General features: G+C 35.1%; 1 protein-coding gene across 1 annotated transcript in view; it reads left to right on the top strand.

Moving 5' to 3' along the window:
* Positions 1–17,491, top strand: part of HSD17B4 (hydroxysteroid 17-beta dehydrogenase 4) — an 84,070-nt gene that overhangs the window by 51,553 nt on the left and 15,026 nt on the right. Inside the window, exons 17-20 of the mRNA XM_054589910.1 lie at positions 4,319–4,384; positions 12,597–12,666; positions 13,255–13,361; positions 14,667–14,753. Coding sequence (XP_054445885.1) covers positions 4,319–4,384; positions 12,597–12,666; positions 13,255–13,361; positions 14,667–14,753 — 330 coding nt within the window. The remainder of the gene's footprint in view (positions 1–4,318; positions 4,385–12,596; positions 12,667–13,254; positions 13,362–14,666; positions 14,754–17,491) is intronic.

Genomic DNA, 17,491 nt, shown 5'->3' with positions numbered 1-17,491 from the left:
TGCTTGAGAGAACCACAGAATGAGACAGCTAAGTATAGCCCTCATGAGATCCTAACACATCTCTAAGACTAGCCTCAAAGACTAAGTGCCCCTGGAGAGGAGGCCTGACTTTATTATTTATTTATTTAGTTAGTTATAATTTTTAAATTTTCAATTGAAGTTGACATACAATGTTATATTAGTTTCAGATGGGCACCCCAGTGATTAAACATTATGCAACTTACTAGGTGATCATCCTGATAAATCTCGCACCCTTCTAACACCATATATAGATAGTTATTAGAATATTATTGACTACATTCCCCATGCTATACTTTACATCCCCACAACTGTTATGTAATAACCATATGTATTTCTTAATCCCTTCTCCTTTTTCACCCATCTCCCCATCCTCTTTCCAATCTGGCCATCATCAAATTGTTCTCTGCATCTATGAGTCTGTTTCTGTCCTGCTTGTTTGTTTATTTTGTTTTTTAGATTCAATTGTTGATAGTTATGTTGATAGATACTGCCATTTTATTGTTAATATTTTTTATCTTTTTTTTTCCTCCTTAAAGAACACCCTTTAACATTTCATGTAATATTGGTTAGGTAGTGATGAACTTATTTAGCTTCTTCTTGCCTTACATGTTCTTCGATTCTAAATGATAGCTTTGCTAGGTAGAGTAATTGATCTTGGTTGTAGGTCCTTGCTTTTCATCACTTTGAGTATTTCTTACCACTACCTTCAGGTTTTCTGAGTTTCTGTTGAAAAACCAGCTGAAAGTATAGTGAAAGGACTCTTGTCGGTAACCAGCTGCTCTTCTCCAACGACTTTTAATATTCTCTCTTTGCTTTTAACATTTGGCATTTTAATTATGATGTGTCTTGGTGTGGGCCTGTTTGGGTTCGTCTTGCTTGGGACTCTGCGCTTCCTGGACTTGTCTATTTACTTCACTAGGTTAGGGAAGTTTTCTGTCATTCATTTTTCAAACAGGTTTTCGATTTCTTTATCTCTCATCCTTTTGGCTGGCACGCCTATGATGTGAATGTTGGTATGCTTGAAGTTGTCCCAGAGGCTCCTTACATTATCCTCACTTTTTTGGATTCTTTTTTATTTTTATTTTCATTAAGTGTTTTTTGCTTCCTTATATTGCTGAATTGATTCTCAGCCTTATCTACACTACTATAGCTTTGCTGTAAATTATTCTTAACTTTAGTTAGCGTTTCTTTCATTTTGAATTGTTTTTTTTTTAAAGATTTCATTTATTTATTTTTAGAGAGAGGGAAAGGGAGAGAGAGAAATGTCAATGTGTGGTTGCCTCTTGTACGACCCCAGCTGGGGACCTGGCTTGCAACCCACGCATGTGCCCTGACTGGGAATCAAACCAGCGACTCTGGTTCGCAGGCTGGCACTCAGTCCACTGAGCCACACCAGCCAGGGCTGAACTGTTGTTTTTCTACAGTTTCCGTGTCCCTTTTTATGCTGTTGAAGTTCTCATTAAGTTCATTGAGCATCCTTATAACCACTGTTTTGAACTCTATATCTAGTAGATTGCTTCTCTTCATTTTGTTTGTTCTTTTTTTTGGAATTTTGTCCTGTTCTTTCATTTAAGACATGTTTCTTTGTCTCCTCATTTTGGCAGCCTCTCTTTGTTTGTTTCTATGTATTAGATGGAGCTACTATGTCTCCTGGGCTTGATAGAATAGCCTTGTGTAGTAGGTGTTCTATAGGGTCCCGTGGCACAGCCTCCTCAATCACCCAAGCTGGGCACTCTGGGTGAATACTGCCCTGTGGGCTGTGTACACTCTCCCTTTGTACTTGCACCTTGATTGCTGTTGACACAATGGGTGGGATTTACCTACGGAACGATCAGCTGCAAGGATTGTTGCAGCCATGGCTTTGATCACCAATATCATGGAAAATCAGCTGTTCAGGAGCCTACCCCATAGAGCAGGACCTACTTCAGTGGGACTCTGATATTCATGAGTCCTCCCCTTGAGTCACTTGTGGAGGTGATTGGGTGGTGTGTTGACATGGTCTAAAGCTGTTCAACAGGTACCTTGGTTCTGGGGCCTCCCAGGAGGTGCAGGCCCAGGTCAGCCACCACCTGTGTTCTTCCTGCAGTTACAGAGTGAACTGCAGATGGCTGCTACTCGTGCTGGGCTTAGAGATGCCCAAGCGAGGCTAAGTTGTGAACCAACACTGGCTGCTAGTGCCTGGCCAGGGACCACTTAGTGAGAGGTACAGGGCATGCTGTGACTAGATGCTGCTTGTTTGAAAGATTTTAGGACAGCCTGAAGCATGAGCCAAAATAGGCTATTCAAATGGAAAAAGCCACTGGAAGCAGCTTGAGTGAGCCCACACTTGGATATGGCAAAAAGTATGAACCAGGTTGGTGGAAACCCAGATATCATGCCCACCTGCTGGCTCTGTAGGAGTTTGGTCTCAGAAAAGGAACAATGGCCTCTGCCAGCACTTCTCTCTGGGAGAAAGCTGCCCCTCTAGCTCTAGCCTTGACACCAGACAATTCAGTCCCTCCCAGTATGTCTCTGGTGCCTCTGGAGCTCCTGCCCCAACGCTGGAGATCAGGGGGACTGGGTCCAAATAAGTCCATACACTGGCCGTTTAAGAGGAATGCCAGGGACTTAAAAACCTTTCTTCTCATTCAGCCTCAATCCTCATTGGTTTTTATAGCCATAAGTTATGGGAACTTCTCTTCCTGGCACTAGAACACTGGGCTTGGAGCCCTGGTGTGGGGCTGGGACCCTTTGCTTCTCAGGAGGGACCTCTGCAGTTTAGATACTCCTCCCAGTTTTTATTTGCCACACATGGTGTGGGATCAGCCTGTTCTGTGTTTCTACCCTTCCTACCAGTCTCTGTGTGGCTCCTTCTTTAAATCCCTAGTTGTAGGACTTCATTCAGTTAGATTTCAAAGGATTCTGATTGATGGTTGATCTGCAATTTTGATGTGGTTGTAGGAGGATGCAAGTACCTCATTTACCTGTGCTGCCATCTTGACTGACAAGAGGTCTGACTTTAATTGGATCAGACCTTGGAGTAATTTAATGCCTAAGGCATTGTTTAAAATAATAAAGCAATCATCTGGCAGTTATTGGAGCCTATCATCTGGGTATGATACCAAAAGAGGCAGACAGTGTAACACATTAGGGAGAGGCAGTCACAGAGAGCCCTGCCAAAATCAGTCATCCCAGAGGGCAGCTTGCCAAAGTCTGCACCCTTTGAGGAGCAGCATCAGAGGCTGCATAATATGGGAGAAACAGATTTAACTAAAATAGGTTAGCCAAGTCATTAATACATAAGTTAATAACAGCAAGCCCAGAAGGGAAGGGTAATTAGTATCCACATTTACTGCAATATATTATCAAAGTTTCTGGTTATCAGCAGAAAATTATAAGACATGAAAGAAACAGGAGAGTGTGACCCGTAGGCAACTTAAACAAACAAAACTGGCAAAGAAACTGCCTTTGAGTGGACTTAATAATAGACAAAGACTGGAAAGCAGCTATTATACATGCAGAGAACTAAAGGAAACCACGCTTAAGGAAGGGAAGTGTGTTGACGGTGACTCATCAAGTAAAGAAAATCAATAAATAGAAACTATAAAAAAAGAACCAAATAGAAGTTCAGAAACTCAAAATATAATAACAAATGAAGAATTTACCTGAGGGGCTCAACAGTAGATTTGAACTGGCGAAAGAAAGACTCCAAAAGCTTGAAGCTGTCTGTTCCATCTTTATCATTGTCTGTCAGAAGGTCAGAGATACTCGAAGGAAAAAAAAAGAATGAAGAGTCTCAGAGAAACATGGGTTACCGTCAACGGGAAGACCAGAACGAGAGGAGAGAGAATAAAGCAGTAAAAGTAATTGAAGGAATAATGACTTTGATGAACAATATTAATCTACACATCCAAGAAGTTCAATCAACTCCCAATAGGCTATAAGAGATCTATACTCTTTTAATGAGTATTTAAAGATTAAATCAATTTAAATGTGAATTGTTTATCTAATTTTTATAAGCCATCGTCATCTTTTGCAGTTGGAAAAGAGTCTTTACCTTTTTCTCCTTTGTGGCCTAGAGAATGGATCTCATATAATTTCTTTCATTAAACAGGGAAATCATTATGTAGATGAAGCTAGCAGTTATGAAACTTTAAACATCATTATTTCCTGAACATAAAATATTGAAAAGAAAAGTTTGTGACCCAGCTTGCAGATTTTATTATTTTAAAACATTGTTGCTTATCAAATACTAGATTGGGTAAAGAGAATAACAATTACTTGTTAGTGTTTAACATATAATGCTTTTTTATTTCAGGAATCTGTAGCCATACCTAATAGACGTCCTGATGCTGTACTTAGAGATACCACCTCACTTAATCAGGTGAGATTATATTTTTGAAAAGTAATAAAGCCACCTAACTTCTGACACTTTTTAATTTATAACTTTTGACACCCTATAATTTTATGAGTCCAGAGTAGTGCCTGTGTCCTTTAACATAATTAAAAAAAATACTTCTGTGGTTGTAATTCACTCTTTCTAGATTTTTAGTTATCATTTTTTTCTCCATTAGGCATCAAAAGATAATATAAAATGGTTTTTCATTAGTTATTTCAAAAAGCATCATGCTTTCTTGGTGATGAAGTGCATTCCTTAGGGAGACTGTTGTGTTCACTCATGAAGAATTTCGTGAAAGCATTAGAGAGCAGGATAGAAAAGAATACAAAGGTAAATTTTAGTCATCCTTTCCTCTGTTGGGAAAGAAAGCTGAGCTTCACTGCTTGGAATCAAATTATATTATGCACACTTTAGCAGATGGGCAAAATAAAGCATCTTAGAAGGGGTAGGTGATTTAATCTTTTTTATTTGATACAAGTAATTTGTTTTTTGATGGTGGCTATAAAATGCCCTGTCAGTTAACAAATTCTGTGGGTATGTAAAGACTTATTTAAGAAACAAAAGATAGCCATGCAGATCAGAAAAACAACTTTGTTTTTGAGAGACCTGAAGATTCTTTCTTAAAGTGACCAGTAAGACTAGCTACTGCGGAGATAGAATATGTAAAGCTCTGAAGCTATGCTGTGAGTGAATGTGTGAAGACAGCAGAACACTTAAAAAGCTACTTTTTTTGATGCTAATTTTGATATGTGTACCTTGAGAACTTCTGCAGGATTTATGTTTGCTGGCAAAGAGAAATATAATTTCATGAGCCAGAGAGAAATAAGGTTGGTACACATTAATTGTATTTTTCTACACTATGTAATCGGATGATGGAGAGAATTCTTTTTTCTTCAGATTAATTTTTGCTTTTAAATGTTTTTTCCAATTTCTGTTTATTATGAATTTCTTAAGAATGCACCTATATTTATGTTTAATTAAAGCTTCATAGTGAAATCAAATTTTTTAGGGCACTAAAGAACAGAAAAGGCTTCATGGTTTCATGGTGCAGAAAATCTACCAATGTTCTTTTACTATTCTTGGGTTATTGAAATAATAAAATGTATTTTCTATAGATAAGAAAAACTGAATAGTTTCCAAGGCTTGAATTTCTGCACACAGTAGTAGAGAAATTTTTCTTGTTTACTTTTGCAGATGAATAGAGCTTTGTGTCAGCTTTTAGCAGAGTTAACTATTTTGCTGCGTGACAAATATTAACAAATATCTTTTGTATATGTAGTGAGCAGTCATCATTTAACAGAAATTCCTGATCATTTTGTATCACATGGTCATTTGAGAATATGATGAAAGCTACATACTATTTCTTCACAAAACATTTCGCATAAAACTTTGCATAAATTTTAGAGGATTTGTGGGTTTTTAAAACAAAATCTCTGCTGTGGGAGATACAAATAAGTAGAATTAGTGTGATCTCTTGCCAAGGAACTGAAAGGACACTCAAGATGTAGATACCTGAATAGCTAGGGCACCTGTTCCAAGTTACAAATGATGAAGTGCAAGCCCTTGAATTGTAGAGCAAGTGCTATTGGCATTCAGAGAGGGGATACGTTTTAGGGAAGATATACAGAAGGATTTTGTAGGAAAGATGGGGCTTGCTGAACTAAAATGCTGTATAGATATTTTCTCTTAGCAGAGATGTAGGGCTTGCAGTGAGGCCAGGAAGGGGGTAAGAAGTAATGATAGCAGACTGTAAAGAGCATGATGTGTACAAATAATAAGAATTGAAGTATTTACATTGGCAAATAGTGGGAGGTGATTGTGGATGGACATATCTTTAAGGAGAAGTGGAAACAAAGAAGGACTAACTTTGCGCTAGGTATAGCAGTAAGTACTGCAACTTTTCAATCAGTAAGGAAACTGGCATCCGTACTAATTTTTAACAGTACTAATGTCACTTCTGGAATATTGTATTTATTATATCTTTAGAAGACTCTCTTCATTCTCAAGCTGGTGTGAGATGACAGGTGTACTTTGTAGTTATCATAATAAATAGAAAATTCATCTCCAATAACCTAGACAGAGCAAAGTTTAAGTATGAGATGTTAGGCCTTGCATCTCGGGAGAATGAAAACAAATATCTATAGTTTCCCCGCATATGTGTACTACTTACTCTAACAATTGGGATTTTGGTTATCATCATTATTAAATAAGTTATTGTTATTATTGTGGTTATACTATTATTATAGTTATATTATGATACTGTTGTAACATTTAGTTATAACGTACATTAAAGTAAAATTCTTTATGAAATTACCATGTTTATTTTAAGTACTACCTTTTTTGATTTTGTTTTGAAACAATGATTTATTATTTTTCACGACTCTGTGGATTGACTAGGTGGCCATTCTACTACAGTATTTACTGTCATTCATGTAGTTGTTCTCAGATGGTGGCAGGGCAGGGCCAGAAGGTCCAAGATGGCTTCTTTCACAAGTCTAGGGTCTTGCTGCTGTCTGTTGTCTGGGGTGCCTGTCATCTTTTCCTCAAGGTGTCTCATCTGTATGACCACCAAGGGGATGTCTATTTAGGTTCCTGGACCTCTTTTCTGTGTAGTTCCTCTTCAGTACATATACACACTCCAGCTGCAGTCTCCTGGAACTCAGATCTTTATCTCTTTAACTCAGTAGACTTTTTTGCTGTGTTTGGGTTTCCTTTTTTGTACCTCAGTCAGAAGAGTGCCATCAGGCAAAGAGCTGTGGTTCATCTCATTTGTTTTTCTTATATCAAGAATCATAATCCTGCATTGCTTACTGTCCAGCGTTTAAGAACAGCGTCTCCCTTCCCCTTTAAGACAAATTTTTTTCTAGTTGTTTACAGTGGAAGACTAAGTCCGTTCCAGGAACTCCATTATGTCCAGAAATGGAAGTCCTATACCTCCTTATATAGCCTTATAAGGTGCTTAGTTTTCTCATTTATTACTGTCTAGTGTTTCAGTTTTATTGCTTTCTATGTGTCCTTTCATATATAGCAGTTAAAGAGCCTGTTTTATTTTTTTGTTTTTTTGTCTCCCTTATTATCTTTGCACAGATGAAGATTACTTACCTATATGCATTTTGTGGGTAAGTTTGATAGTTGGGGTGGTTTATAAGGTTCTCTCTTCAAGGAATTCAGGATTGCTTTGTATCAATGTAGTAAATTGAAATTTCTTGAGTGAATTTTAGGGCATTGTGTGAAGGTGTTTAATTAACAAAAAAAATTTTAGTTCTTATTATCTTGCAGGATCATAAATTTTCTTTCTTGCTTCTTTTCCCTTCACTATCCAGTCTTCAAAGGGGACATCTTTGTTTTATTCTCTTCTCCCCCCAAAGTGTTGCCTTTTCGAGACTGCCATTTGGAAGCCTGTTTATTTTTAATGCTTCTCTCTGTAGTCGGTGTTCTAATCTTTCAGGCTTCTTCTCAGTGTTTTTGTCTGAAAGGTGGACTTTCTCTGTCTAGAAATGATTTTTCTTTCTTTTCCCCTTCTCTCTTCTATGTTCTGCTTTTGTATTCCCTTCCCAGCTCCCTGCCACTCTCTACAGTAGCTTTGAGAGGGTGTTCAGAGGATGGCTCTGCTGGCAGTCGGTGTTTATTTTTCTATTTATAGGGATTGGCAGTTTTCTGTGTTTCTATCTTCCAGTTATGTTGCAGGCTTGGGATCGGTGTAGTTATGTTTGTTCTTGTTGATCTGTGTGCATTTTTAGAGGATATGAGAACCTAGGAAGCATTAATTTCTGAGTCTTTTCATTTAGCATTTAGTTTAACTTAATGGTACAATTTTTAAAAATAAAACCAAGAACTAGTTTACTCATATATAGAAAAAATCCTCCCACTCACATATAATATACAAATAAGTCAATATGCAGCTATTTTTCTTAAGTTTTCTGTGTCTGTGTATGTGAATTTAGTGACTTATATCCAGGCAGAAATGAAACAAAACAAGCTTTTAGCTTTCATTCTGAAATATGAAATTCCTTTAAAATATTCAGAAAATAAACCTTGACAATTTTCCTTATTAGCATTTGCAGAATGGTTATTTTGCATTATGATTGAATTTAGTCAGACATCCAGTCAGATGTCTTTAGTGTTTCCTCATGATGGATCTTTTTTGTCTTTGCTTGTTTACTCTGCCATCTTTAGGAAGCAATGCTATCATTGAAATAATACATACTTTTTCATATTTCTTTAATATGATGTCTTTAGAAGAGTTATTTCTTTTCATTTCTAGGAATGACATCTGTGCTATAAGAATACTGGTACTAATCTTAAAAATTTGGTTGTCTTATACTGTTGCTAAAGTTTTTATAATAATAATAGCTCACATTTATTGAGGTATTAATATTCATCAAGGATAATGCTTTGTAAAAGTTTTATTAACCTCTCAGTTTTTTTATGAAAGAAAATTGAGGCTTAGGGTGATAAAGAAATTTACCCATTAATGTCACAGCTGTATTTGAACCCAGATATGTCTGATGCCAAAGCCTATGATCTCTCATGTGTTTGATAACTTCCCCTTCAGACTCTGAAATGTATCTTTCCTTTAATTTATATGCAAATGATAATGTATATTTGCCTAGTGTTATATTATTTGTAAAGAGCTTTTAAAAAATTATTTATCTTAAAAAATAAAAATTACAATTTATCTTTTAGTAGAATTTTGCATTTTCTGTTTCTCCTTATAGTTCAAGTACTTTTTACTTCATGTAATTTGTAGTTCTCTTAATGGATAAATAAATGTTTTATAAGAAATACTTTATTGTTTATGCTTTACACTTGTCCTAATTTTTGTCCCTAGTCCCTCTCCTCCAAGCGCACCCACCCCACTTCCCTCAGGCAATCCCCACACCATTGTCCATGTCCATGGGTCATGCACGTATGCTCTTTGGCTAACCCCTTCACCTTCTTTCAGCTGGTCCCCACCACCCCCTTCCCCTCTTGCAGCTGTCTGTCTGTTCCATGTTTCTGCGCCTCTTGATTCTATTCTGTTAGTTTATTTTGTTCCTTAGATTCTACATAAAAGTGAGATCATACGGTTTTTGTCTTGCACTGACTGACTCATTTCACTTAACATAACAGTCTCCAGGTTTATCCATCGTGTCGCAAAAGACAAGAGATCCTTCTATAATACTGCTTCATAGTATTCCATTGTATAAGTGTACCACAGCTTTTTTATCCACTCATCCACTGATGGACATTTGGGCTGTTTCCAGATCTTGGCTATTGTAAACAATGCTGCTATGAACATAGGGGTGCATATATTCTTTCCAAATGGTGTCTTGGGATTCTCAGGGTATATTCCCAGAAGTGGAATCACTGGGTCAAAAAGCAGTTCCATTTTTGTTTTTTTGAGGAAACTCCATACTGTTTTCCACAGTGGCTGTACCAGTCTGCGTTCCTACCAACGATGCACTAGGGTTCCTTTTTCTCTGCATCCTCACCATCACTTGTTGTTTGTTGATTTATTGATGAGAGCCATTCTGACAGGTGTGAGGTGACATCTCATTGTCATTTTAATTTGCATTTCTCTGACAATTAGTGACATGGAGCATCTTTTCATATGTCTATTGCCATCTATATGTCCTCCTTGGAGAAGTGTTTATTGAGGTCCTTTGCCCATTTTTTAATTGGATTCTTTGTCTCCCTGGTGTTGTCATATAAGTTCTTCATATATTTTGGAGATTAAACCCTTGTCTGATGTATCATTGGCAGATATGTTTTCCCATACAGTGGGTTCCCTTCCCATTTTGATGATGGTTTCTTTTGCTGTGCAGAAGCTTTTTAATTTGATACAGTCCCATTTGTTTAATTTTTCCTTTGTTACCCTTGCCCTATGAGATATATCAGCAAAAATATTGCTACTTGAGGTATCTCAAATTTTCCTGCCTATGTTTTCCTCTAGAATTTTATGATATTGTGACTTATTAAGTCTTTTATTCATTTTGTGTTTATTCTGGTGTGTGGTGTAAATTTCATTTTTTTTCATGCACCAGTCCAGTTTTCCAACACCATTTATTGAAGAGAGTCTCTTTACTTAATTGTATGCTGTTGCCTCCTCTGTCAAATAGTAGTTGAACATAAAGGCATGGGTTTATTTGTTGGCTGTGTTCTGTTCCATTGATCTATATATCTGTTCTTATGCCAGTACCATGCTGTTTTGATTACAGTGACTTAACAGTATAGTTTGATATCAGGTGTTTTGATCCTTCCAACTTTGTTCTTAGCAGATTGCTGAGGCTGTTCGGGTCTTTTTTAGTTCCACATACATTTTTGGAATATTGGTTGTAGATCTGTGTAATATACCATTGGTATTTTAATAGGAATTGCATTGAATCTATAGATTGCTTTGGGTAGTATGAACATTTTAATGATGTTAATTCTTCCAATCCATGAACATGGTATGTACTTCCACTTATATCTTCTTCAATTTCTTTCTTCACTGTCCTAAAGTTTTTCAAGTGCATGTATTTTACCTCCTTGGTTAAATTTATTCCTGTCTACCTTTTGTTGTTGTTGTTGTTGTTGATGATGATGATGAAATGGTAAAGATTGTTTTCTTAGGTGAATAAATGTTTATGAATGTTACATTCTCTTGATTAATGGACGCTTTATCATTGTTAAATTAGCAGAAGGGGAGGGGTCAAGTCAAGGAACATGTATAAAGGACGCATGGACAAGGACTACGTGAGCAGGTGGGGAGGGTTAAATGTGGAGGTGAACAGGGCAGGGGAGAGTAATGGGGGAAAATGGGGACAACTGTAATTGAATAACAATTAAAAAATTAAAAAAATAAAAATTATCATTTAATTCTTCAACTTCTTATATAGAATCTTAAGTCACCACTATTCCATAATTGCCGATTGGATTTTTGAAGACATATAAAGGAAAAAATACTATTGATAAAGTAAATAATTTTCATAGCAATCATATAGGGTAATGAGGAAGGGAAAGAACTTATTTAAAAAATTGTACAAAGCATATTAAAAAGGAAATGACATTTTCCTAATGTTCTTCCATTCAAGTACTAACCAGGCCTGACCCTGCTTAGCTTCCGAGATCAGACGAGATCGGGCACCTTCAGGGTGGTATGGTCGTAGATGACATTTTCCTAATGTTAATTTCAGTAAATAAAATTTGCTTATAAAGAATAATCAATCATTAGGAATAAAAAAAACCCTACAGAAATTAAGAAAGTCAGGTAACTGATGTAACTAATCTTTACACAACATTTTAATAGTCCTGGAAAGATTAACATAGCAATTGATGAGAAGGGAAGAAGTCTTGAGCTAGATCTAAAGGAGTCGAGTGAATATACAGATACATTAAATACTCAGCTGTTTTGTGAAACTCTTCCCTTTGGTAGTGAAAAGTATTCTCTAGTTTGAACAATGCCCTACTTAAATGCTGGGAAGTATAGTGACTTATTATTGTTATTTATCTCTTTCTGCCAATTTTGTCTTATCTAAGTAAAGAAGTGATAGGAAAATCTGGACTAGGCAGAAATTTAATCTTAATGGCAAGCTACCAGTCTTTTTTCTAGCAGGATGAGCTGATGCTCATAAGATTTAGTGTACCAGGAGAATGAAAGTTTGTGCGAAGTTTTAGCTTTGACGTTTTGTGTCTAGATTGTGTTACAAGTTTTAATTTAAAACACTCCATTTTAAAAGTTGGCATAAATTTTGCTTAGTAAGAAGAAGTCAGAAACATGTACCTTATCTTAATTGTGTTTTTTTAAAAGTAGACTTTAATTTTTCTTTATTGATTTTAAAAAGAGGGGAGGGAGTAAAAAGAGGGGGGAAGAGAGACTTGTTGTTTTACTTATTCATGCATTCATTGGTTGTTTCTTGTATGAGAGTAGATTGACGGATTTCTTTTTGTGAATTTTTCCTTGAGCAGTGGTTATCCCCAGATGCAGTTCTTGGCTCCCTTTCCTGTTATTTGACAGACTTCTTCAACTGATCTCAGTGTCAGGTGTTACAAAAAAACATTTGATTTACAGTTAATCTTTTTTGTTGTTGGAAACTGTTATTTTTTAATTGAAGCTTCAATTAGGTACATTGTAATGCATTTTTTTATACAATAACCAGCATATTTCCTGTTTTTCTTTTAATGTATTCTAAGAAAGCACTGAATACTAGTTAAATTTATAATTCTTTTTGCACAGGCTGCTTTGTACCGCCTCAGTGGAGACTGGAATCCATTACACATTGATCCTAACTTTGCTAGCATAGCAGGTGAGTATCAATGTACAATAGCTCAGTTATCTAAATAGGACTTAAAGACATTGCTACTTATGACTGGCAGTTTAACATTTAAAAAATAGCCGTCTAATAATATGTTTATGCAAAAGATACGGAAAGGTAGGAAGTAGTGTTCAGAAAATGGTGTACTTGAAACTGAGATTAGAGTGGAAGGAGACTCTTACTAGTGCAAGGACTAAGACAAGGACCATGGGAGTCAGTGTCTGAGTTGCCATGAAAGGCAAGGTCATTGAAGAGACCAAGAAACTGAAAAGTTAGGGAAAGATTATCTACATACATGGATATTGAAATCTCCATGAGTGATTTCATGGTCATAACTAAAGCTAAACCAAATAATGTGTTCCCAGATCTCTAACATTCTTGGTTTCTTTTTCCTTCTTTGTTTATTTCATAATTTTCACCTAGGAAGTATTATTTATAGAATATTTTCCATATTTCTTAAAAACAGAAGGTATAGTTCATGCTAATACAGTCTAAAGATACATTTTTAAAATCCTGGACTAATTATTCTTGATTTTTAAACATGAAATGTATCCATAGTTAGCTAAGTTCTTTTTTTAGGTTTCAACAAGCCCATATTACATGGATTATGTACACTTGGATTTTCTGCCAGGCATGTTTTACAGCAATTTGCAGACAATGATGTGTCAAGATTCAAGGCAATTAAGGTACATGTATATTATTGCATAATTTGAACATTAGTTCCTTTGTTTTTATTTTTAGAGAAGGAAGTTTTAGTGACTTCTTCTAAAATAGGTACTGTACTGCAGTAATATACATTTTTATTACATTGACTTGGCAATTAGCACATTCTCTTTTTGTAGCTAAAATACCTCTATTACACATTTATCATGAAGGATATCACATACAGTTATAATTTTATCATAATAATTGGATTGTTTTTTAGGTTAATTAGGTGTATTCATATAACAAAAACTTGAGATTTACCTTAAACGTTTTTGTACCTGTATTGTAATTAGTCTTAATATAATTGAAAATGTAAATTGACTGTATTTGAGCTCAAATAAATATATACCTACAACAATTTGATGGTTTCATATTGATTTTAGTTTTTATACTTTTAAATGGTTCCAAGTTTTCATACATTATAAATTACAAAGAAAACTATCTCTGGGTACGGTCTTTACATAAGTGTAAGGCAAAAGACACACACTCAAAAAAACAAAAACAAACAAACAAACAAACAAACAAAAAAACAATGTCAGATAGCTCCGAAAGCTTTTGAGTTTGTGCTCCATGGTAGCAGTGAAAGTGTATTTTTCGAATGCCTTACCTTTGATAACACTGATTATTCTCATGCTCTCCATTTTACTTTAACCATTTTTATTATTTAATAATATTACACAGAGCAAATAAAATAGTATAGAAAATTATGAAATGAAAAGTGGAATGTTATGTTCTGTACACCCACCCCAGATCTTATTCCCTATACAAAATTAGTACCAGTTTTTTGTTTTATTTTTCAATTATAATTGACATACAATATATTAGTTTCAGGTGTACAATGTGTGATTGATTAAGCATTTATGTAAGTTACAAAATGATTGGTCACCCCAGTAAGTCTAGGACCCTTCTTACACTTTGTTACAGTCTCATTGACTGTAGTCCCTATGATGTACTTTACATCCCCGTGAATACCACTTTTAACCATTTTAAAACGTTTTGGTGGTTACCTACACAGTGCTACTAAGTATAATTATGTTTCTGTTTCTTGGTCTGCCAAGATTAAACACTATTGACTCTGTACTTTTAAAGACAATTAGCTTATACCAACTATATCCTTTCTCTACTAATTTTCTCATAATATTTTTATTTCTTTATAAATTTAAGTACATTTAAATCTCTCTTTTCTTTTTTGTATGCTCTTTAACTTCCCTTCCATTTTTTTTCCTCACAAATAGAAAAATTTCATTTTAAAACATTTCAGTCCCCAAACTTATTTTTTTTTGAAGGTTCGTTTTGCAAAACCAGTATATCCAGGACAAACTCTACAAACTGAGATGTGGAAGGAAGGAAATAGAATCCATTTCCAAACAAAGGTATGAATGTTTTGTTACCTACTTCACTATATCCTATAATTTTTTTTCCGTCTTAACGTTTTTTTGGTTATTACTGTGCATAGGGGACAAAACCTAGATTGTGTAATCAGTGGTAACTTTTATTTGGAAATAAGATGTCTCTGTACCTTGTTTTTTATTTTGTTTTGTTTTCAATAAACTGGTTCCTATCTGTGTAGCAGTGTCATGGCTCACCATATCCTTTTGGCTCAAGCAATCAGTCAAGTTGTTTTCAAAATCTAGTCATCAAAAAATTGAAGACATGGGTCTCAAAGATATTTAAATGAAAACATAACAAAATATGTGTTTAATTCCTTAATGAGGGAGCTGGCAAGTAAGATGATAAAACTGGTTCAAAAGGTAATTAGAACAACAGTGTTTATGTAGTCCATAGGAAAGACATTCTAAAATAATTTTTCTGAGTTAGAGACAAAACTAGTTGTTGTCCTACAGAGTAATAAAACCATATCCTTTATGGTTATGTTTTCCACTGAGCAGGAATCATGTGCATCTTGATCACTCAAAAATCTACAAATTAAGATTTTATGTTGCAGAGTCTGAGCCTAATTATAAGTGACAGGACAAATAAAATATATCTCTGTAGAGTTAAGTAAGTTTTGAGTGAGGCCATTAGCAGTGCTCTGGTAAAATACTAGAAGGACATACAACCATCTTTTTATTTGTAAGATTGTTTTTTTAATTTATTGATTTTTAGAGAGAGAAAGAGGAAGAAACATCGATTTTGTTTCATTTATTTATGTATTCATTGGCTGATTCTCATTTGTGCCCTGACTGGGGATCGAAGCCCCAACTTTGGCGTATTGGGCCGACACCCTACCCAGCTGAGCTACCTAGCCAAGTCTTTTTAAATGATCACTTAAAGATCATTGTAAGCCTTTGAAAGATCATTTTTGTTAAAGTTTACCAGGCTGATACTGTTTGGCCTGATTATGTTGTAGTACATATTGGGTTAGCCAAAAAGACCATATGATTCTTTCCATAGAATAAAAGACACATTTTTCATTTTCACTAATAACTATTGATTTGGATATTGTGAGTATTCAGCTATCTTCCGTGTGGTATAATGTTGGTTGTTCTCAATTAATGTCTCGATTTGATTGCTATCAACTTCAAATAGTCTACTCGACTATGGAGCATCGTCCAGTGAGAAATCTCCAGCACGGATCTTGACAAATCACCTTTGACATATTCAATTAGTGACAGCGCCTGCTCCATACACTGCACAAATCTGTTTTTGCATTTCAGTTGTGTTTTTACCTTTCTTGAAATAATAAAGCATAATATGCTGAAAATGTTGCATATTTTCTTCTACCTTTAATATTAAAATGGCTACACAAAAATTTACCAATTTTGATGTTTTTTTAAATGCACGCTGATATGACAGCTATCTCAATATAATCTAACAAAATTGTTTCAAGTGAGGTTAAAAGACAACTAAGTGCTACTAGAACCATCTTATGGAAGAAAACCAAACAAACTTTCTGGCCCACCCAATAGATGGTTGTGTTGAGCAGTTCAAACACCACCTCTAGTAATTAACAGCTTTCAGTTACTGAGTACCTATAAGCAGGCCATTATCTATAATATGCATAACAACTCTACATTTAATGCAAGTAAATCTAGGTTTAGGTCTTCTAAATAACGTGCTTGTGGTCACAAAGAAAGTGGTGGAGCTGGAATAGAAACCCAGGTCTGCTTGGCTCAAAGCTTATATCCCAGGGTCCTACATCTTTATGCTATATCATGATTTCCTTCATAAATAAATAACTTTGCAGAACTCTTCTTTCTATGGTTGCCTTACTCCTAATTGCTTCCTATTGCTTGCAGTATCATTTTCCTGCTTAATTTATGCATACTATTTATTTCAGGTTTCAAATTCTCCCTGTCTTTGAAGCTTTAGTTCAAGCTCTGGGTTGCCCTTAAGACAGTCCCTTACTTACCCTGCTTTCCACCCATACAAACACACTTACTAGCTTTTTCTGAAGTCTTCTTGCAATTAATGATTGTGCCACATAATCTGGAGTCCTCTTATTTTTTAGTTCTTTTTGTGTAAGTTTCATTTTTTGAATAAGATTGTGAACTCCAAGTGTTTTGGACCATGGTTGTATTACAGTTTTTGTTTTCCCACAGTTCTAGTAATGAACTAGAATGAATTTCTATGGATTCATACTTACAGTTTTGAGAGATAATTTAATATCTGAATATAATACAGAATTGCCATTTTGATAAATTATAAGCACCTCTTATTTTTTCAATATATTTGCTATTTTTCCTCTCAGTGAGTAGATGTACTCTTTTTCTATTAGTTTTGTATATAAAAACCCTCCCTCCCTCCCTCCCTTCTTTCCTTCCTCCCTTCCTCCCTATTGTATTTTAAGAAATGTCTTAATGTTCCAAATGATATGCTTGGCTTGGTTACAAGAAAGTAATTTACTAAAGTGTATTTTGTTTATAAATTGTCTCTTTCAGTGCCTTTCACTGTATATAATTTGAAATAAAATGAACAAATTGTTTGAAAGATCTTTTTTACTGAAATATGATATGTAGTCAAAGGATAGTGATCTTAATTATTAAAGATGAGTTTTAATAAATGCTACCTTAATTTTTAGACACTATCCTATACATTTATAGCAAGACCATAATTTTGTGAAAGAATAGCCATTGGAATAATTTTAGATAAAGTATTAGGAATTAGAATT

The sequence above is a fragment of the Pteronotus mesoamericanus genome, unplaced genomic scaffold (assembly GCF_021234165.1).
Source record: "Pteronotus mesoamericanus isolate MK-2021 breed Mesoamerican mustached bat unplaced genomic scaffold, CSHL_Meso_final scaffold_167, whole genome shotgun sequence".
In the NCBI taxonomy this organism is placed as follows: Eukaryota; Metazoa; Chordata; class Mammalia; order Chiroptera; family Mormoopidae; genus Pteronotus; species Pteronotus mesoamericanus.
This window is presented reverse-complemented; position numbering and strand designations above follow the sequence as displayed.